The sequence below is a fragment of the Gobius niger genome (genome assembly GCF_951799975.1).
Source record: "Gobius niger genome assembly, chromosome: 5".
Lineage (NCBI taxonomy): Eukaryota > Metazoa > Chordata > Actinopteri > Gobiiformes > Gobiidae > Gobius > Gobius niger.
Genome location: NC_136856.1, coordinates 17,492,894 through 17,514,973, shown reverse-complemented (window position 1 = coordinate 17,514,973; position 22,080 = coordinate 17,492,894). Strand labels below are relative to the sequence as shown.

Below are 22,080 nucleotides of genomic sequence, written 5' to 3'. Positions count from 1 at the left end.
GTAACAGATAAAAGTATAATAAGCAGTGTGTTAAAACTTTACCAGCATATTATTAATGCTTATTAACACCTGATTAACACTTGTCGAGCACACCATAATATAAAGCGTTACCGATCTCTTATCTATCTCATCTTAAACTTTCTCAGATCATAGTCTCTGTCACACCCGTGCCCGGATGGTGGCACCTCTTGTAGTCATTTTATTTTCTGAAGTGATGCCATTCTGTTACATTTTCAAAAAAACTGAATCTAACGCATTGCACTTCTCCCCACAATGTTTTCGATGTTTTCGTGAGGAGATTACGCAGAGGCAGCACTACAGAAGGGAAAAGTAGTCACAGATCTTGAAGCTACAATTCTTTTTTTCTGACACTATTTCTTCACTATTGAGAAACGTCTCATTTCTTCCCGTTGCAAATGAAAATGAAACATGCACACCTATCTCTGACAGTAAGTATCACTTGCCGACGACAAAACTGCTGTAGTCATTTTGAACTCCAAACTTGCTTCAGAAGCGTTTTTTTTTATGAATACATTTGACTTGTCCACTGGGGGTGGGCCATATGATTATCGTGATATCGTTGTCATTTTTTATATTGTTGTGGACACAATATAGTTTACGTTACGCTCAGCTCCATCAGAGCAGCATAAACACTGACTGTAGAACACAGGGTCAGGTGCTTGAAAAGTAAAATGAAATGTAAACTGCTTGAGTAGATCATATTTGCGAGGAAATTAGCCCCTTAACGCCTATTGGCGTAAATCGGCAACATACCTCTTCTTGCCAGACTGTGGCTAAAATAACGCACGTTTTCCCTTGATACCTGTTTGCGCACATCCATGCCGTACCTAGGAACGTTTTGCAAGCACTAGTTTCTCGTAGGACCGGTCAGAGAAGGAACCACAAGCGGGTCATGGTAGCTATTTAGCGGAAATAGCATTTCTGCAAATCGAGGCAGCAACTTTGATGAAATCTTCAAATGTAAATTGAGTTGTGCTAAAATAAAATTATGCAGCAGCTCCTTGTTTCCATCTTTAGATTATTGATTGGAATGAACTTCGTGTGATGGATTTTTTTTTTGTTATTTGAAGATTTAGGTACGTTGCCAATCGGCAACATCAGGCCATAAAGGAAAACTGCAGTAGCTCCATCTGGTGGCCACAGTGACCGCATTTTAGTAGTATTTAGATGTATTACAGTGCTAAAACGTTTTTTAGAACATGCCATTTTAGTGAAATTCTATAATCATTGTAACAATAACATACAAAGATATAAAAAAAAAAGTTAGCCCTCTTTTTACACAGAACAAAATGAAACCGTTGGTGTTGTTTGCAAAGCGACCACAAGGTGGACCTACTGGACCACAAACAAGAGTTCCACGTCCGAAAATAATGTGCAATTATAATATAATTTGCAAATAAGTAATGGTACATAGAGGTATCTGATGTACAATGTATTATAAAACCTCAGGAAAGGGAGCAAAATCTGATAATTAGTCATAAAAATTGTAGATATTTTGTAGATAAATTGTCTGCACCTTTATAAAGTGCTTTTTTTTCACCTCCCTACATCAGGTGATGAAAGCAGCAGCAGCAGGGAAGGCACTGATGACAGGAACAGCAGTAATGAAGATGTTACTGAACATCCTGATGCCCTTCCTGTTACCAGAGCTGCTGCTGCAGGACGGCATCAGCTGCTCAAAATCAACACTTTGCAAGAATTTAGTGAAAAGCGTTAGCTCTGTTTACTGTTCTAATATCCTAACCTGAATACATAAGTGTTCAGTGTATCTTACAGTGCATTTACATTTGTAATAATTGTGAATAAATACATTTTGTCATTTTCATACATTTACAACTTTTGCCTGTTGTTGCCGAATTACAACATACCCAAAATTGCACTTATGCCTGTTGTTGCCGATTGGCAACATACCTAAAACTATATCTATACTATGTGCGACATAAAAATTTACAATCTCCACTTAATTTAGCATCAGCTTGAAAGCAATAACACTGATAATACATTTTTTTATATAATGGGAAATTAGTTCAGGCGTTAAGGGGTTAGTATGTCGTAAAAAAAAATCTAATATCACTAAAATATCACTGAATTAATCTTCCCAATAGGCATAAGGCTGGGATTTTGAAGTAATTTGTCCATTGCCCTGCCCTATTATCCACACAAATTCTAAAATAACAGCGCCGTTTTTGGAGTCAGACATTCACATCAATCAAGAATCACGTATTAAATTCTGGGTTAATTTTTGCAGCTCAGTTTAGATCTTTTTTCCCCTCCCCTGAATGCCTGAAATTGAGAGCGAAATTTGCATTGCCTTTTGCTCCAACTTTGCCCATTTGAGACAATTTTAGAACTTAAGCTCCTTTATGCATAAAGGACCCTGGTCTATCCACTTACAGCTTAGCGACTTAAACAGTGGCGGCTGCAGCAGTCAGCGCCACAATAGACTAGAATTAAATGCCTGCTGCAAAGAAAGAGAAGGACACGGACTTCAAGTGACTTTGATGGGACCTCTCTTTGCCCTTCACACATTAATGCAAAGTCTGCCCCCACGCTGACTCTGGATCTTCTGCAAACTTGTTTCTCTTTGCTGTGGTTGAAAAAAAAATTCAAATACGTTTTATTTACGAGCAAACCATGATTTAACCGCAGCTGGAAAGGAATTACTCATGCTACCTTCCACACTTCTGCTAATAGCCAAACACGCCCGGTGGTCACTCCATCTTTAGATTCTGCTCTCCTCTCGCCACTTACAAGCGCTAAGCCAGTGAACTCCTCTTTTATCATATTGCAGCACTGTCGAAACTGCAAAAGGGCACTGGCATCTCAGAGCGAGCTTCCCATTGAGGCCCTTTTGCGGTGGATTCTCTCCAAATGCTGCCTTTTCATTCTGCAGCTGCGATGGATTAGCTCTGTGATGGTTCCAGATGAAGTTCCCTGATCTGCACGCCACGCTGCGTAAAAATAAAATCCGCAGAGCAAAGATAAAAAAATAAACAAAATAAAAATAGGAGAGAAAAATAAAATCAAGGCAAGGAAAGGAGGGGAGGGGGGGTTAGCCATCGGTCGATAATAGAACTCTTCAATATTTCATCACACAGTCATGCATGGACACACACAAGGAGGAACGGACCACCGCCTCGGAGCAACCGCCCACAAGGTTTCTGACGTAGCCATGTGTGAAATGGCAAGAGGCGCACGACGGCAGCATTAGCACAACAACGAATTAACCATCGGAGGGAAAAAACAGAGGAGGGCCATGGCTGAGCGAGCACATCATGTTCACTTAATTCTCACTCATGGGCGCAGGGGGGGCATCAAGACAGAGCTGCGAGATGTATGTTTTCCGGAAGATCACTCGAGTGACATTAACGTGAAAGTATGCCATTTGGATATTTGGAGGAAGCGGTTTAGTCATGTCCTGTGATGGGAAACTGCATCATCAGAAGGTTTTGATGATGCAAGCTTCCCAGAGTACGCCAGTGGACCCTTCATTCATTCATTCATTCATTCACCTTCAGTGGCGAGTGTAATGTCTTTTCCAAGGACAGCACGACCACTGAGCCTCTGTCACCCCAACATGGAAAGTTTTCACCTTATATGAAGTGTCTTTGTGTCGTGGAAATACTGTATACTCTCATTTGAAATCCTTATTGGCCCACATGAAGAAAAGCGATTGCCTTACTGTGCTAATAAACATTACATTGACCTTATCCTAAAGCAGGGGTGAGCAATTTTTTTTTTAAGAGGTCCCATGGGTGACCTGAATTAAGTCAGAGGTCCGCACCAATGATAACTTCAACTTTCTCCCATTGCAGAATAACAGAATTCATGTAAAGTGATCGAGAGTTAGCAAAGGGGCAGATGTCATAAGATCGCTCTTCTTTCTGCTCCTTTTCATTCAAACCGCATTGACTTGGCAGTTTTGTTGTCACTTTTGAAACAAATAAATGCAATGAAAAAATTAAAAATATAGAGCTTTTGAGCCCACTCTGGCCGGGGATGGTCATGGTGCCTCTGATACACTGCTACGTATTTGAGCGTGGAAAATGGCGAAAAAAATTACATTAATTGTGGGAAGATACTTGCCTGTAGATGGAGGAAACTACACTTGGTCACCATGCAAAAATGGCTCAGTGATTTCTTATACCAAAACTAGAACAATGGGCCTCACAAATGCATAATGCAAGATCAAATAGTAAACATTTCTGGGACATAGTATTTACTGCTGTAAATTTATATCCTTGATGTCACCATTCACTATATTTTTTATGTGTCTCTTGCTGTACTGAGTACATGCTGAATTTGATTGTGGAATCACATCACATTTTGAATAAAAAAAATTAATAAAAAAAAAAATTGTGGGAAGAGCGTCAAGGGCCAGACCAAAAAGCTTGCAGAGCTGGATCCGGCCCGCGGGCCACAGTTTACCCACCTCTGTCCCAAAGCCTCCTCTGATTGATCATTCAAACATGTTCTATCTGTGGTAAAGCTCCCTCATACAAACAGCTGACCACTCAGGAGGATCATCTCTGGATGTGAACGTACTGGCATTGTTTCAGGAAAAGCTAAGGGGGGGGGGGGTCAAAATTAGCTCTTCATAGGAAACGATGTTTGAGCAAAAATAATTTTATTGTCTGGAAAGAATTCCAGGCCATAAAGGATATAATTTGACCAAATCAAACAGTCAAAAATATAGATGACTGTAGATGATTGTAAATGTGAGCAGGTGCATGAACACATGCGGTGATGATTTTTATGTTTGGAGGGATGTTTGGACCTGTGTCTGACAAGAGCTGGGAGCATTTAAGTTAGAAAAAAAAAAAGGTTGGTAACCTCTGGACTGTCCGTGGCATCAGCTGTTCTCTTTGTACGGAGAATGTATGTTAATCCATGAGCAGTTTTCATCCTCCTCCCCTCTCATCTTGTACATGCTAGAATGGCCATACACTAGTTTTACAAGGTTATGATGCTCCAGTGGCCCGGCGACTGTGAACTGTCAGAAGCGATCAGTTGTGATGGAGGCCCTGTTTGGTGCAACTCTGTCACACGGCTCAGACACAGACACTCGGCTCATTTGAATCAGACCACAGAAACATTCAAATCAATCTGCTCCAGTCCCCGGCCCGGCGAGCTCAAAGGCCCACTGCACTGTCAGCCAGAATTTGGGAACAAGGCAATCCCTGACATAACCTCAAATTCATTCCAGAACTGCAAACACACTCAATGCAAGACAACATTGAGATTTTTTCTTCTTTCATTCTACTCTCGAATCACAACTGCACTTGTATCACTGTCTCTGTTCTCAGCCAATTAAAAAGCTGCTACAACCAAAAACACATCCTCTGTCGGTGGCATTTCTATGAAGATTCCAAAGTCCACAGTGTTTATTCTCCTGAAGACCATAAGAAAAATGACAAGGGCCAATTTTGCTACAGGCAACAAAAGTCTGGCTTGTGAGAACACTAATTGACTAGTAACATTTGAAAAGGCCAGTGAGCAAAAAGATGTTGACATGAAGCTCTGCAGCGTCCTCAGATTGTTGATACTGTGTCACAAAGAACATTCTTCAAAACAAAAATGGACAGATTTTTTTTTTTTTTTTTTTTTTTTTTGAGAAAAGACCAATTGGTGAGAGATTATCCTTTGCTTTCTCTGTTCCTTTTTTCGATTCTGATATCTGACCTTGGTTAGCACAAAGTAGCAGTTGCCCAGTGGAGCCAGATCATGGCAGCAGCTTCAGACGTGGCCGTGCTATTGCCATTCAAGTGGGGGATTACTGATGCAGTGATTACGGGTATTGTAGGCGAGCTGAGTGAATGGCCAATAGCTGAGTGTGACTGCAACTGCTGCGGGGACATTGCTGTAATGGGCTTTGGGAGAGATTAAATTTAATAACGAACCGGAGAGATAGAAATGAGAAAGACAGAGAGGGGCGAAATCATAAAAAAAAAAAAAAATGCTGTCTGCAATGTCAGACATTTTTACAGAATATAAAAAAGGTATGTCTCCTTTATCTTCCCCGTCGCTTGTTGCCGGCCTCTTCACAAACGGAGCGTAAGGGTAAATGACATTTGGAAATGAAAAATAATCTCCAGAAGCCCACTCTCCTTGAAGGGTTTTTCTCGTTGAGAAAACAAAATAGAAAGCCGCCGTCAGAAAGAGCCTGCCTCCCTGATGGACCTGAGATGAATAGTTCACAATAGGACCATGGCCCCTGCTCATTTTAAATGCATCACATGTGCTGCGTTTTCCTTATCATAACTACTTCCCTAGTGGCTTTCATTCCTCATGACACCCAAATCATCTGCCCTCTCCAAGCCAAGAATCAGGTATGTCAGTTCAAGCAACTGTGGACTAATGTCAGACAGAATGATTGCAATTTGAAAACTTGCAATTGCCACATTTCAAAGTCTGATGCTTCATCTCCAAGGAATCTGAATAAAACCCGTACATTTTGTACTTCCTCTAGAAACATGTTCAGAAATTTTTGAATTAGTTTAATAGTTCATATTAGGGCCCGACCGATATGGATTTTTGGGGTCCGATACCGATGCCGATATGAAGGGGTATAGCCGATATATGGGCCAATATTTAAAGTAATTATTTATTTATTTTTCTAATCTTCCAAATAGTCTATAGGTAAACATTTATTAAATAATAAATAATATATCGAATAGAGATCTAATAGAGGTGCTGATGTGGGCTGTTCTGAGGCCGATTTTAGGGGATTCTGATTGGCCGATGCTGGTATGCACCACGGATATTTTTGGCTACATGAAGCTTCTAAACATGTCAGTGTTGAGCTGTGACAGCAGGGGGCGCTGCAAATGTATGTTTAGTAGGTACTTCAGAAGGAGCTGTAGATTCCAAAACAAAGAAAGTAAGTCTCTATCTCTTACAGTTCCAAACGTACACACAAAAGTCTCCAACATAAAATACGTAAAATGGGTGAACAAACTGGTGACCCTGAGGCCTAGGAAGTTGAGGGAGGGCTCATTTTAAAACTGAGCACTTTCCAGTGAAACGGGGAGTTTCTATCACTTTCGGTCCAGGAGATATATCGGCTATCGACAGATATAAAAAATACCCGAATATCAGCCCAATATATCGATATATCAGTCGGGCCCTAGTTCATATATAGTTCACTCAAATTTTAATGACATTTAAACTGTAAACTTCATTGCAATCTTCTAAAGTTGTTCATTCTGATAGAATAGGAACAGGTTGAATGTCGACAGGGACTTGAAACAGTACAAGGCATTCGAGAAAATGAGTTCTTATTAATCCATCATTGTCCATACGACACTCTCTCCTATAGTCATGACTTTCATAGGGCCAGTCAGCGTCTGCTACATCACAACGTCGCACAGATATCATCTTCAATAAGAGAGTGCAGACCTTCTCTGTCACTCTTGACGTATAGTTCGGAAACCTTATTATTTGAACAGTGGTGACCAGATGTGTGGCGTGCTGATAGGTTGTCATGTTGCATCATGTCTGTCCGTGAAAGGGGCCTCAGTCTTCGCTTTGCATCAGTGGTGTCGAGCATATGGGTCAGTATCTTAAGAATGAATGCCAGACCTATCAACACTCTTTTTTATTGTATATTTTTATGCGTCCTTCAATCAGCACAAAAAAAGACAAGAAATAGGCCACGGTTCAAAGAGCAGATGTTCAGACCACACCATCTAGAAAAGACGGCAATCAAACCCGATGCATTAACTCAGAACGTTTTGAATTCTTTTTTGCAATTAACAATTTAAGCTTCACTCGCTCCCTTTGCTGCAGATAAAAAACTAAAAACTTTGGTTCAGTCCCTTTAAATTGCTGTTGATGTTGTGTTGAATACCAACTGGGGGCATAGAGCAATATCCTCATAGCAGGTTGATAAAACATCTATAATCATCCTCAGTTCACACTCGCAATTCATCACGCGGCTCAAAAAAGAGATAGAAGATAAAGGAAATCAATAGGAAATTCAGCTAACAATCCCCCTGGTAGGTCCGACACACCACCACAGATTGATAACTGTCAGGCGTGAGGGAAAAAAAGAAGAAAATCTCGAAGCTCGGATTTATAGCATGTGTGGAGATTTACTGCTCCTTATAGTTAAAAATATGTCTCTGGGCTGTGCGCTACTTATGTTCCATGTGGTTGAAATGGCCAAGTGCCCAGTGTGTCTGAACGATATATGGAGATTTTGAAGGCAATGTGGGCAGAAAGCTGTTCTTATATCAAACAACATCTGCCAGCGTCATTGATTCCTGAGAGGAGAAAGAACAGAAACTGCGCCACTTCTTATCAGGTTTAGACAGCTCTTAGAATATTCTGATTCAAAAGGAATTGTGTTGAATTTGGAAGTCATTTTTAGGCTCATTTTGATCGTCATTACAAACTTCGCATTGCAGCAGGATGTGCACAAAATAGGTCAAAAACATTTAGCCTGCAGAGGTTTGGCCTTTGCCGTCTTAAAGCCTTTTTTTGTGTGTGTATATATTCACTTGTGGAATGAAAAGCGTTTAATAAATTGAGCACAAGAGCGGCGTCTTAACTGCGCAGTGAGTGAATCCACGTGTGCCAGGATTCCTTGCGCATTTGCCGTTCCCAAAAATACTGTGATTCCCCGAGCCTGTGACCTATCCAAGACAATTCTGGACCTCTCATCTGCCACACTGGGCATACAACAGTGTCTCCCTAGAATCATGCTACTTTCGTATGTGGGATCCCCAGACGTTTGTAAATGCTGATGATTTTGTAGAAGGGATGAAATGCAAACAGGATTTAATAATTTATATACCGTTACATGTGCAATCAGAGGAGCAGAAGGCATGTCGCTGTCATCAATGGCACGTAACATTGCTAGAAGCTGTATGGTGCAGGACAATCTTGAGTAATCATTGTGCTCATTATCGTTCATTAAAACAAATCTCACGGTCCTACTGCAGCTGTGTCTCGTGCAGGAAGAGAACAGAAAAGAAGCTAACCATACCTTATTGACACTCGCTAATGCAACGGAGAGCCGAGTGTGTCCGTGTCTGTGTGCGGCATATGTCAATAATCCCTCTGTCAGATGGCACTGTCTGCCAGTGTGCCAATGCGCGCTCACACTCGTATGTATATATGCAAGTGTTGCCATAAACATCCTCCATCTGCGCCTCCTCAACATCTGGACAGAGAGAGTGTGCCCCAGAACAAGCCAACCATCCGTGACAGCATCAATCTCCAGTCTAACTAATGTACGGAGTAGCTCGAGGACACAACATTCACAAATTAAAACTTTTCAACTGTTAGCAATTCACATTTGGGGGAGAAAGCGTAAAATTATAGACCAATTAATAAATGGGAAAATGGAACAGGAGAAAAAAACAGTCTACGTAGATACACCACACATCAGCTTTTCTTTCACTATTCATATTTTCATGTATTGCAGATCCCCACGTGTTCTTCCTTGTCCATTTTCCGCTGCTGTGTTCTCTTGGTCACACCTTTCAGGCTGAGTTACAGGCTGCAGGACAGCAGAAGTAGCGCTAGTGCTATCACCTGAGGACCCCCCCCCTCCACACACCCACCCCCTTGACTGCGGACTGTCTCTGTTACACACATATCTATTCACAGCAGCAAGAACAGAGTCAAACAGCTACAGAACATGCCAGGGTCTGGAGAAGCCATCTGCCCCTGTGTTAATACACTGCGTTCCAAATTATTATGCAAATTGGATTTTTGTGTCAAAAAAGTAAAAAAAATAATAATAATAATGAAACTCATGGATGGTATCGTGTCTTGGGGATCTATGAATCACTGACATTAATCTCAGAGACCTGGGATGATTAGTTTTCAGGTTAAGCCCAGTTAAGGGAAAAACTGCTGAAAAGGGTGTTCCACTTTATTATGCAGATCATCATTTTCAAGCAATATGGGAAAGAAAAAGGGTCTGTCTGCTGATGAAAAGCGTGAAATAGTTGAATGCCTTGGTCTAGGTATGAAAACCTTCGATATTTCATGAAAGATTAAGTGTAATCATCGTACTGATAAGAGATTTGTGGATGATTCAGAGCACACTCCGTTTTGTGCAGATAATGGCACAATATGGACGGTTTCTGCCAGATAAACACATCAGATTAGGAGAACAGATGCCACAAAGCAGCATACAGGTATTTGAAGCTGCTGGTGTCTCTGGAGTCTCCCGAACATCAAGGTGTAGGACCCTCCAGAGGCTGCAGTTGTGCAAAAACCTTCTATCCGGGCCTCCCCTAAACGGTTAATTGAATGCTGAAGAACAGAAACGGCTGCAGTGGCTCAGAAATACACGAGGACTCATTTTCAAACAGTCTTGTTCACTGATGAGCGCTGTGTAACTCTGGATGGTCAAATCAATGGAGTAGTGAATGGTTGGTGAACGGCCACAATGTCCCAACAAGGCTGTGACGTCAGTAAGGAGGGGGCGGAGTCATGTTTTGGGCCAGAATCATGGCGAGAGAGCTGGTCGGCCCCATTAGGCCCTTTTAGGCTCCCTGAAGGTGTGAAAATGACCTTTGAAAAATATGTGGAGTTTCTGACTGACCACTGTCTTCTATGCTACAAAAAGAAGAGCCGTGCTTTCCCTAACAAAATCCTCTACATGCATGACAACGCACCATGTCATAGTGCAAAGAATCCCTCTGCATCATTGGATGCAATGGGCATAAAAGGAGAGAAACTCATGATGTGGACCCCCTCTTCCTCTGACCTCAACCCTATTGAGAACCTTTGGAGCCTCAACAAAAAACACTTCTATGAGGGTGGGAGGCAGTTTCATCCAAACAGCAGCTCTGGGAGGCTATTCTAACATCCTGCAAAGAAATCCAAGCAGAAACTGTCCAAAAACTCACAATTTTAATGGATTTAAGAATTTTGAAGCTGCTATCACAGAAGGGCTCCTTTGGTAAAATATAACTTGACCTGTTAATATTTTTTTGATTGAAATAGCTTCTGATTTCAGTAAGTATGACCTCCTAATGCTACAAATACAACAAATGACCATTTTCAGTTAATTACAAGCTTTAAAATGTATTGAAACGATGAGTTGCATAATAACTTGGAACAGTGGATTTTGAGGTTTTTACTATATTTATTTTTGAAAAAAATACTGTTATCACTAGGAAATTTTTTCCACCACATTTAAATGATCCTCTACCAGGTAAAGACTTGAAAATTATGCTGACTCTCATTTGAGTTGACAATTTAGAAAATCAGAGAAAAATGTCATTTGCATAATAATTTGGAACGCAGTGTATGTCAATGTCCACATGGGGCCATAGTGGGAGAAAGAGCCCACCAACCAGAAGGAGAAATTGATTCATATGAGCATTGGTTTTTAAAAGTAATGTCTATCAGGGGCAGGGAGGATGGAGGAATTCTTCACATTCTGATTGTCTAGTCCTACAGGTCAGGCTTTGTACTTCAAGTTCTTTAAGTAAGTGAATACCAATTTCCGCTGGTTCCACTGTTTCATGCTCGAGACACTGGGGGGGCGACACTGCTGTAGTACCTCCATATAGGGGCGGCAAAACAAGCTAGTTTTCCATTAGAAAGCATTGCACTTTTTGCGCGTTCTAAGCAACTGTGAAGCCTGGTGCCTAATTTTTTTTTTTAACTTTCCACAGCTAGATATTGCTGTGATAACGCTGGGCTCGCATACTAATGAGGGCCGGACTTTGACTGACAGGCCGTTAGCATCAGAGCTAATGGTGCGGCTACGACTGAAACGAGGGCAAAAGAGGAGATCCCGCCCTATTGCCCTTTTTTGGAACATCAGATCGTCAAGGTCGGAGGAGTCTGTAAATCCGCACTGATTTCCCTTTCAAACGTGGTCATTATGGTAAACGCGGAGGAGTGAGCAGAAGCTGTCTATTAATTCTACAGTCTATGGTGAATACACGCACAAAGCACATATCCATTCACTGAAAATCATGTCCTCGGGTTCAATTGGGAATTTTTTTTCCCATGTCACCTCATGAAAGCAACTGTTCATTTACAATACACTTAGCAATTGTACAGCTACTGATCTGTAAAAACCCAAGTCGTGTTTGATGCACAGTATTTTGTAATGTTTGTTCAAAAGCCCAGCCAGGGACAGTGGTTGAAAAGAGGCACTTGCTACGTACTATGCATTGAATCAGCTGCAAACATGTTTTGTAACCATGTCACTGCACAGTCCCTGTCAAACGAACGAATTAACAAATATATTACCTCACTACCAATTCCAGACTTAGCTTGAGCACTAAAAGAGTGACAAGCATATCTGCATATAAATAAAGACCACTGCTTTCTTTACATGTTACAGGTTGAGATGGCGAGCCAGCGTAACGGCGTCCTATGGGTTGACTGCCTTTTCCATAAAGCACAGTTAACAGGCTGTTCTCCCCCTGTCCACTGACTGTAGCTCAGCGTCAGCCCTGATTATTCTCTCTTCTGTTCCCCTGTCCTCCCGTCCCGCATCTGAAATGACAAATGCAATCACAGCATCTTGTGTTTCATCCTGCCTTCCCTTTGCTCTCAAATGAAGAGTTTCCTGTTCAGTGGCTTCAGCAGCGGAGGCCGGAGCCAGCACGGAGGTAGTGCCAAAGCTTTTAAAAGGACCAGGAGAATTCAATAAAAGAGGGGCAGGCACATGTAAAAAAAGAAAAGAAAAAAAGGCTGGCAGCACGGGGACACACGCCATTAGCTTAATGACAGAATGAGGAATGACGAATACCGAGATGGGATTCAAAAGCCAAGCATTGCAAAATTCCCCTTTAACTGGAATCGGGGCGAGGAATCTAACAAATAGAAGAGCAAACTCAGGCCTCCTTTGCTGCAGGTAAAAGGCAAATAGGAAAAGATGAGCCCCACAGATTCATAAGTATTTTTATTTTTTTTATGGTTTATTTGGTACGGACAGTGCAAGTTAATGAACAAGCCACACCGGATTGTAACCTTAGGCTAATTTCCATCCGTCGTCCCCCATGCGCACTCTCAAACATACTCTCTTACATCCTGGCCTAATGTACATGTTTTTAGTGGCAGGGGAAACTGGAGTACCCGGAGGAAACCTACACAGACACGGGGAGAACATGCAAACTCCACACAGAAAGGCCCCGTCATTGGTGGGAATCGAACCCGGACCTTCTAGCTGTGAAGCACAAGCACTAACCGCTGTGCTGCCGTGCCGCCCAAGAAGAAAGAAAACTGTATAAAATGCAATTAACATTTATTATGCCGCTGTCTGGGTGAATACTCAATTCTGATTGGCTAACTGGCATGCCTTAAAACTGTATATATTTGTCAATTGTGACATCACGACTTCCGCTTCCGGGTCCTAGCAGACCGGCAAACATGCGAGAAAAAACATAAAAAACTCTTAAAAACAACCCTCAATATTTCTGAAACTCAACGGAGAGTATAACGCACAGAACTAGTCCCACAGCTGTTTCCATAGTAATGACGAACATTTGAGTTGGAACTAGTTTCAGGTAAAACACCTGCCCCGGACATAAAAAAAAAAAGCAAGTAGGCCACAATGAACAGTTCCAGTTTGTGTGAGCACGGGATAAGCGGATTAAACTACTCGGAGCCGTGCATTATACAGTTTTAATGCACTTGCCTCCACGTCGTGCATTAAAACTGTTTATACCATGGTCTGGGTGAATACTCGATTCTGATTGGCTGGTGGGTGCTAACAAGCGTGCATTATTTTGGTATAACCGCACACGTAGTCCGGTAGTTAAATCACTGGGATATCACTCCGCTGTGGGCATTGCCATAGCAACGCATGACACAGCTGAATCAGATAAACACGTAATTAGTGACTGACAGGAACGTATGAGATGGATTTTGTTTAATTTCAACGTTTTTGGCCAAAACAAAATGTTTGATAAATGGGAAGTAGAGGAGAGTGAGCAGCTAGGTTAGCCTACTGTTAATAAAATATGAGCTTTCCATTTCTATTGAAAACGGTTAAGGCACTATTCATGATTTTCAGGCGTACATAAAATGATCCCAGCATTTAAGCATATTTGGCTGGATTAGTAAAGTCAAACATAAAAGTTTCAGTTCGTGGGGCCCAGGTGTAAGCGGACTCCACCGCATCTGTTTCCATAAACAGTTGAGCTCGTTGAGCTAGCTAGCTAGCTTCAGGTTAAACTGCGTAAAAGTGAAATAACTCCTGCCCACGAGTGCCGCACATCGGTGTTTACTTCCACGGAAAAGTGCCGGGTTAGTCCTGTTGTGTTGTGATTCTGGCGATGCAGCGTGTGCTTATGTTGTTTGATTGCGCCTGACTGAGATCCTCGTAATAGCTGCGGAGAATGACTCGCTCTGAGACGAGCCTTCAGTGACCGGCTAATAATCCACAGAAAATAGTCCCGGTGGTCTGGCATATTTAGTGAGTTTAGTAAATGATGCACGGCTCCTTGTTGTTTAATCCTTACTTATCAATTGTGAAAAAAAGTCACACATTTCCAGTAGTTCATCTGAAGTACTGCTCTCGCATGAACAAATAATAGCTGCATACCAAAGTCAAGCACTACAAGGTTCCCCACTTACTGCAGGGTGGGCAATCTAATAAATAGTGTGGCAAAACGGATGTGCTTGATTTCACTCTTGCCGCAGGTGAGAGGTAAATTAGACGGGAGGTAAACAGTTAGAAAAGGGAACAGAGGTGTCTTACGTTGGCCGGTCGTAACCTTCCAGAACATTAGCGCTGTCTGCTTTGCTCTTCTCGCTTTCTTCAAACTGCCACGAGTCGCTTTGAACCGTGCTGGGCGTCCCTCTCTCAGCGTACCTGACTTCAAGCTCACGCGGCTGTGATGGACCTAGCGCTGGTAATTAGCCTTTTCTCCCTTTCTGATGTCGCTTCAAAGACTTAAGACCAACAAGGCGTGCTGCAAAGTCAAAGCTGTGAGGTTGTGTCGAGCTTTGTTTAGCTGCCGGTCACTAATTCAATTAATAGCCAAATGCTTTTTAATCCTGACTTGAAAAGAAATTCTTCTGACACGAAAGCCCTAAACACATTCTGCATATTGTATTTCTCTAAAGGAAAATAACCTTCAGAGAGAGTTTAAGCTGACTGACTGACTGTAAGCGTCAGTCTTCACAAAACAGAGAATGGAGCGATCATGGTGTGGTGACTAATCATTACTAGTTAGAATTTTAGAAAGTCTGATGTACAGAAAAACACAAAACTTTGACAGTATTAGCAAGTGTTTCAGAGTTGCTGAACTTGTTTTCCTACGGCACCTGCCTACCTTCTCCCAACTGCTTTGAGTTCTTACAGCCTTCAAATGAAAAAACAAAACAAAACAAGAGACAAGGGTTCTGTTTTCATGATCAGCAAAATATCAAACTTAACACCTGGCATTTTGTTTATGGTCCATCGCTCTCAGTTTTATCACCATTTTACACATTGCTCCAACTTGATCGGGATTAGCTTTGTGGTAAATTCATCAAAAAGCTTTTCACTTGTCACACAGTCACTGCTAGCTGCCATTGCCAAATGTTGAAATCATCCTAGTGCCAACCAAGTCTGCTCTATTCACTATTTTACAAACTAAATTCCACTTGTAAATCTCAAAGAACACATCACAGAAAATCATCCACTGAAACCATCATTCCATTAGATTTTTTAACAGGCATGTCCTCAGTGTGAACAAAGTGAACCACTGGTCGACTGAGAGAGAGCGGGATGCAGTGTCTTGGCCTTGACAACAATCACACCTCTACGACACGAGGTTCAGAAAGAACCGCTGTTTATAAATAGGCAGCTGTAAGACAAAACGTGTGTCACTCTCTGAACATTATTATTATGCACTTCAGTTTCCTTCAAGCAGACACCGAGATGTTAAGACTAGCAGACAGACCTGAGAGAAAACACTGACTCGATGTTACAGGAAGAGTTGTAGAAGAAGACAGAATAAAGATAACTATAATGTGACTCATCAGTGCTTTTTTTTTTTTTGTACGGTATTTTTTTCTTCTTTGGTGGCCATGAGTTTCAAGCCAGTATAAAGATCAAGGTACACCTTAAGATTCACATTCAAATTGCTACTGTTTTGTTTTTACTTTTTTGACTAATTGGCTCATGGTCTAGAAAACCTGACAGATTAGCCTAAATGTTTCCTCTTGATGGGACAGACTGAAGCATCCAGAGGAAATCAACCCAAACACTGAGAGAACATGCACTCTCTTCTTGCTATGAGGAACCCTGCATACTGGAATTGGACACTGAGGACTGGACGGTCTGCGATCTTGGCCCATCTGCTCAGGGACTCCCGCCCTGGGTCTATAGCCTGGCCGTCCATGGGAGTGGATCTCTCCTTCTGTGGTTCTCCCCGAGGTTTCTCCGTTTTCCCCGTGGGTTTTGAGTTTTTCCTGGCCGTGCTGGAGAGTCTAAGGACAGGGGACACCCATGCCGCTTGTCGCCGCCCGCTGCTCCTGACGCTTATTTGAACATTATGTTCGCCTGGATACTTCATTCGCCTGATCTTCATATTTTTATATTTATTGCTCTGTTTTACTGTTCGGTGCAGCCCTGTGAGGCAACTCCTGCTGTGATATTGGGCTATACAAAACCATTGATTGATTGATTAATGAGGAAAGAGCGTTGACAACACAGCCACTGTACTCCCACAGTTTCCTATGTGCCAGTTCTTTGCCTGAATAAATGTGGGGAGAGAATCAGCAAAAAACAATAAAACAAGCAAACAAACAAGAAACAATCTGCTGAAACAATAAGCAAACGGCTCGTCTTCTCAGTAAGAAGCCATCTATTTTAAAACATTAAAGATATTCCACTTCAACTTGCATTCACATGCTGAGGAGTCAGTGACCTGCAACGTGGCTCAAAAAACATTGACGACAACATTGAGCGCCATCATCCATCCATCATCGTTTTACCCCCAAATGTCACGTCACCTCAAAATATTTGTGCGACATAAACTACGCCAGGGCCAGGCCACTATAACACGGCCATGCACTGTGTCCCCTTATCCTCCTTCTCGAAACCTGCCCCTGAAATTAATTAGATTTTGATATCTCGCTCTTTCCTCCCTATATGCTTCCCTAACTCTTCAACATGCGTGAAATTGCTCCGCACTATCTGTTATTTATTCGCTCTCATTTACTTATTGTTTCTTACAAATGCTTTGGTCTGTTGACAGAGATATGTCGCTGCACCTCCCCTCTGTTTCTGCAGGTCCGGGGCTTGACTCCTTTGCTGCCGTTGGTCGTTGAAGTTATAGATTTCTCTCTCTCTCTCTCTCTTTTTTTTTTCCTCTCTCACTCTCTCTCTCTCTCTCTCTCTCTGCCCCCTTTCACCCAATGACTGCTGCGGAGAGGTGCTATGAGGGCTGGGTGCTAATGAGCTGACTCTGCAATGCTGGGGAGACGCTCAGCAACACAAGGGAGAAGAGAAGAGAGAGGATGCCAGGGCACGCAGCACGTCATTGGGGTCATTATGAGCACCACACACAGGGTTAAGAGACTGAAGAGGCCACTAAGGCTCAGTTGTAAGTCTTCTGTAAGTCCGGTGGTTTCTTTTAGTAGTATGTTGGTCCAAACGTCATCGGTGCCGGGATCTGCAGCTATGAAACGACGCGTCTCTACCAAATTTAAAAAATGTTAGCACCCACAGTTTGACAAGGATGTCTATTTGAACCCGTCGGATACTCTGACGCATCCTCACATTTAGTTTGTTCTGATACCAGCACTGAACGGGAAGTGGATCAATTATGATACATTGCTGCTATCACATAAAGATACATTGATAACTCAAATTAAACGCATAAGTGCCCTATAAACATACCCTAAGTAACTTTCAGAAAACTCTCTTTCCTTTAGGGCCAGTCAGTGAACCAGTTATTCCGCTGGTTGCTACGCCCCATGCAATACTGTTGCAACTATAGTCACATGTGGTAACCGCTCAGTCGTATGTCCTCGAGTGAGGTTTGACCGGCTGACTCTTTAGCTGGCTGAGGATGTCTTAACCCACTGCACCACTGCTGCTGAGTATTCACGACAAAGTGAAGCTAAATAAGAAACTCGAAATTTACACTTCATGCTGCGCCAAGATTTGCGTCCTGTATATCATTGGCTTTGGACTATGGGTGCCCTTTCTGACGCAGCCTTCTTGATTTATCCAGGCCTGGGACCAGATTAATGTCACAGTGGCTTATTGCCCGTACATTATTTACCAAACACGTACTTCTATACAGCATAATCTGCACATGAATATATATTCAAGAGGAAGGCAATAGCAATTAGTGCCCATTTTTTTCTATTCAAATTAAGAGATGTTCCTATCCACTGCTCCCATTCAATTTCCTTCTATAGAGCAGAACGCAGCGAGTCCTTGACACAATGTTCATGGAATTGGTATTTTCTTTTCATGCTTTGTATGTACAGTATGTTGCCAAGGGAACTTTTGATCAGACACTATATCACGTATGTTCATAAATTAGATTGAACCGACATCGAATGTGCACACAGAAATGTTGACTTGGTGACGCACACTGATTCATAAATTAAAGAAAATGAAAAGAATAATACGACAATAATAACAAGATGTGGCCAAGCAAACGCAATAATGTTCTCCTGCAGTGAATTGAGAGGTGCACGGCATGTGAAAGGTCCATTTAAGTTGGACATAAATAATTCTTCCCGGACAGCAGCTGCAGCAGAAAGCAGGCAGGAGGAGAGTGGACAAGGCTGAAAAAAGGAGGCAGAGACTTACACGCATGGGTGACCGAAAAGCTGTTTGACGACTCGAGGTTGTCTACGTTGTAGTTGAGGTGGAAAGGCTTTTCAGTGGTGTTTTGGTTTGTGTTGTAGAGTTGGACAGCGAACCTGAACGCGCTGTGCTCCTGGACCGTGGAGCGCATGAACAGCCCCCCTTTGAAAGAGAGATCACAGGTTATAGATTAGATGAGGGAGAGTCTGGTCTGGCATCTCATTAGGACGGCGTTCTGCTCGAGGAAAAAGGGGACATAAGCGTGAATAGGCTACTATGCGTGGCGTCGCATCAGTTGGCGAGCAGTTCTACAGTCAGTGCGCCTGTCTCTAACAACTCTTACCGAGCAGCCCGCTTCATTTGGTACACGAAACTAGAAATAAGCTCTCATGCAACACTAAATGTAAAACTGCTAACCCGGTCTAGTGATGTAATGAATCTGCGGCAAGTTCAGAGCGTAAAACAGCAACTTCATTTTACGCGCGTCCATCACTGAGTCCGGTGAATTACTGCGTGCCTGAAGATATCCTCCTCTTTCAAAACATAACACAAGCTACATTATATAGGCTCGCCCCTATTAAAAAAACACACACACACTCATGTACTTACCGATATTTATCTGATTGGGGAACCCGGCGAGAGATCCGTCCACGAGCCACAGTAGAAACAAAACCGCGCGTTGTGCCATTTTCGCCCGAGCTGCCAGTTCAACTCCTCAAAGGGGTCCGTGTGTGCACATTCATACGTTCTGCGAGGAGGGATGGAGAGCGCCGTGGCAGTCCAGCGGAAACAAGAGGAAGATGATGGTCGCTCCGCACCGTCTCACCGCGCACCAATTAGGTTCATTCAAGAGCGCCGTCCAGCTGCAGAACGTTTTTTTTTTTCTTCTTCTTCTTGTGCAACTAAAGATCCAGAGAGAGAGAGGGGGAGAGAGAGGGAGAGAGAGAGAGAAAGAGAGAGAGAGGTGGAGGGGAGGGAGCCGATCTGAACTCCGATTGGACCCGTCGCGCCAAGATAGCGTTGGTCAAACTTGATCTGACGTTGAATTAAAAGCCACACACTTCGCTGCGCTACATGTTACGTTAAAACGGTAAAGTGTAGACGAGCGCCACACACGCCCCGCCTGTCAATATTAGCTTATGTGGGGATGGGAATCGATTAAAAAAAAGGAAGGGGAAAAAAAAAACACTGCAATCTCAGGTGGCCAACGGTTGTGAATGGCTCAGCCGCAAACAGCTGCTGCATCTGCTGCTACATGTCATGGGGCACTGAGATGTGGCTCCTCTGGCATCACGGTCCAGAAAGTTTGATCAGTGACTCTGCCCTGACAGAGGTTTGTATAGGCTATTTGAGTGTGCTTTGATACTTTAGTTAACGGAACAGGCCACCGTTTTTCCATATGTTCTTCCCTGAGCATAGATGACTTGATGCATCTGGTCTTTGTGCGTGCGCTCAGTCACGCAAAACAACTAGCATTTGGCCTCTCCCAGCATATTCCTATAGCTCCAAACGAGGAGAAGTTAGAAGCGACCATGCTCTTCCACGGGCGTGCACAAAAAACAGACAGGTACATATAAACTTGCCTAAGCTCAGGTAAGAACATATCTCTGTATGGGAAAACGGTGGCCTGTTCCTTTAAAATATCGTACCCCTTTTTATATCTGCTTAGAAAATCGACATGTTTATTTTTGTGTAACTACACTTGAATCGTGTAACTACTCCCGTAGCCATATTTAAATAGGGAAACATGGAAGAGCTTGGTCGCTTCTAACTTCACCTCCGTTTTGCCCCATAGAGGGGCAGAGGAGAGGCTAAATGCTAACAAACATCTTTGGTCTTTTAGCGTGACTGAGTGCACGCACGACGACCAGACAGGTACACATCAACTCGTCTAAGCTCAGGTAAGAACATATCTCAGTATTGAAAAACAGTGGCTGGTTCCTTTAATGTAATTTCCATTTGAATTATCAATAACTAAACAAAAGTCAGCACAGATGAGGACACGCCTCTACGATGGAAAACTCCTGCTCGACTGAGAGCCCAAAGTGGTATGTATTTGTCCATGTACGGATGCTCCCAGTAGAGGTAATGTGATGTGATGATAGCAACAGCGAGGCGGTTAGCATACCATCACGGCAACAGCAGTCAAATGTTATATGTCGATTTGCCATTCAATTTGTAATGTCGAAGGTTATAGTTCTATTTTGGTTTCCATTGTGCGTACCCTCTATTAGAAACATCATACACCACCAAGACACCAGCAAACAGCACATAAACCTCAGCAGCAGTCCGCCACACCATTTGGCTCTAATCAGAATATAGTGTTTGATAAAGACCTCATGCTGTTGTATTTACTTGTATTTATCTCTGGTGCAGCGCTGATTCGTCGTCTATACAGTGATTCTGACTCAGAGCGAACAATTAAGGGATTACTGGCCCATTTATCACCCTCGGCAAAGCGCTTTGAAAATTGAGTTTTTAATTGAGCTGCAAATGGCTAAGGCTTCGGCTATTGATACAGCACTGCACACAGATTGTCTTTGGTGTGGAGTAGATTGTGCCCTGTAGTAATTTTATTGCATGTTTCCAGCCTTTTACGTTTCCACTGGTTACAACAGGAGATGTTTGGAGACTTGGAGCTGCACAGTTAGTCCATGTCGATCAAGTAATGATGTGGTATGACCTGTTTCAGAGCTGGGCATTTCTTTCCAAAAGGGTCAGAGAGGTGTCCCATATCAGTGCTCAGTGCGTCCCGTGGGAGGACTCCAGGATGACATCACATTGATTTTTCAGCCCACCACAGCTTCTGTTCCGAAGTAACCTGACATCATCTGTGTGACCCTAATGGCTCAAGTCATCATAACCAGCGTTAAACTATGACCCTAGGAAATCTGTCTGTGTGCTTCCCCCATATGCAGCAAGCATACATATCCAATGCATAACATAGCGTAGAATAACAGATTGCCTTTTATGCCTGACACATCTTTGACATGTTGTGCAAAATGCTAGTTTAATCGAATCGTTCTGTTGATTCTGTTCTATCATTTGTGTGATTCATTCTGCTTTTGAATTCAAAATGAGCTATTCTTAAAACGAAAATGTTGAAATAAGATGTTTCATCATTGGATCATTTCTGAAATAAACCACAGTTTTATGTGATTTGCGAATTGCTGCATCCTGTTTTCAATTTACATTTTAAAAAGAGAGCCAACATAGAGCCCCATTTACAGGGCTCAGGGTGCACTCTGCTAATTGTGCATAATTTTAAATCAGATTTCTAGTGGAAGAAATCACAGAGTAGCCACAAGCCGAGCTGC

The 22,080-nt window shown here is 42.6% G+C and overlaps 2 protein-coding genes across 5 annotated transcripts in view; one reads left to right on the top strand and one right to left on the bottom strand.

Moving 5' to 3' along the window:
• LOC306963248 (glutamate receptor 3) overlaps window positions 1-19,667 on the bottom strand; it is a 102,429-nt gene extending 82,762 nt beyond the window's left edge. For 2 of the 4 annotated variants that reach the window (XR_013792898.1, XM_079556763.1), the window contains exons 1-2: window positions 19,373-19,667; window positions 18,767-18,925 (exon numbers count right to left, since the gene is read on the bottom strand). Coding sequence is in view for 3 of the 4 variants with exons in the window: in XM_079556763.1 (XP_079412889.1) it covers window positions 18,767-18,925; window positions 19,373-19,451 (238 nt within the window). In the remaining variant the exon portion in view is untranslated. The remainder of the gene's footprint in view (window positions 1-18,766; window positions 18,926-19,372) is intronic. The other 2 variants (XM_079556761.1, XM_079556762.1) reach the window with 1 other exon arrangement.
• pofut4 (protein O-fucosyltransferase 4) overlaps window positions 15,944-22,080 on the top strand; it is a 327,876-nt gene continuing 321,739 nt past the window's right edge. The window contains exon 1 of the mRNA XM_079556769.1: window positions 15,944-15,948. The gene's annotated coding sequence lies outside the window, so the exon portion shown is untranslated. The remainder of the gene's footprint in view (window positions 15,949-22,080) is intronic.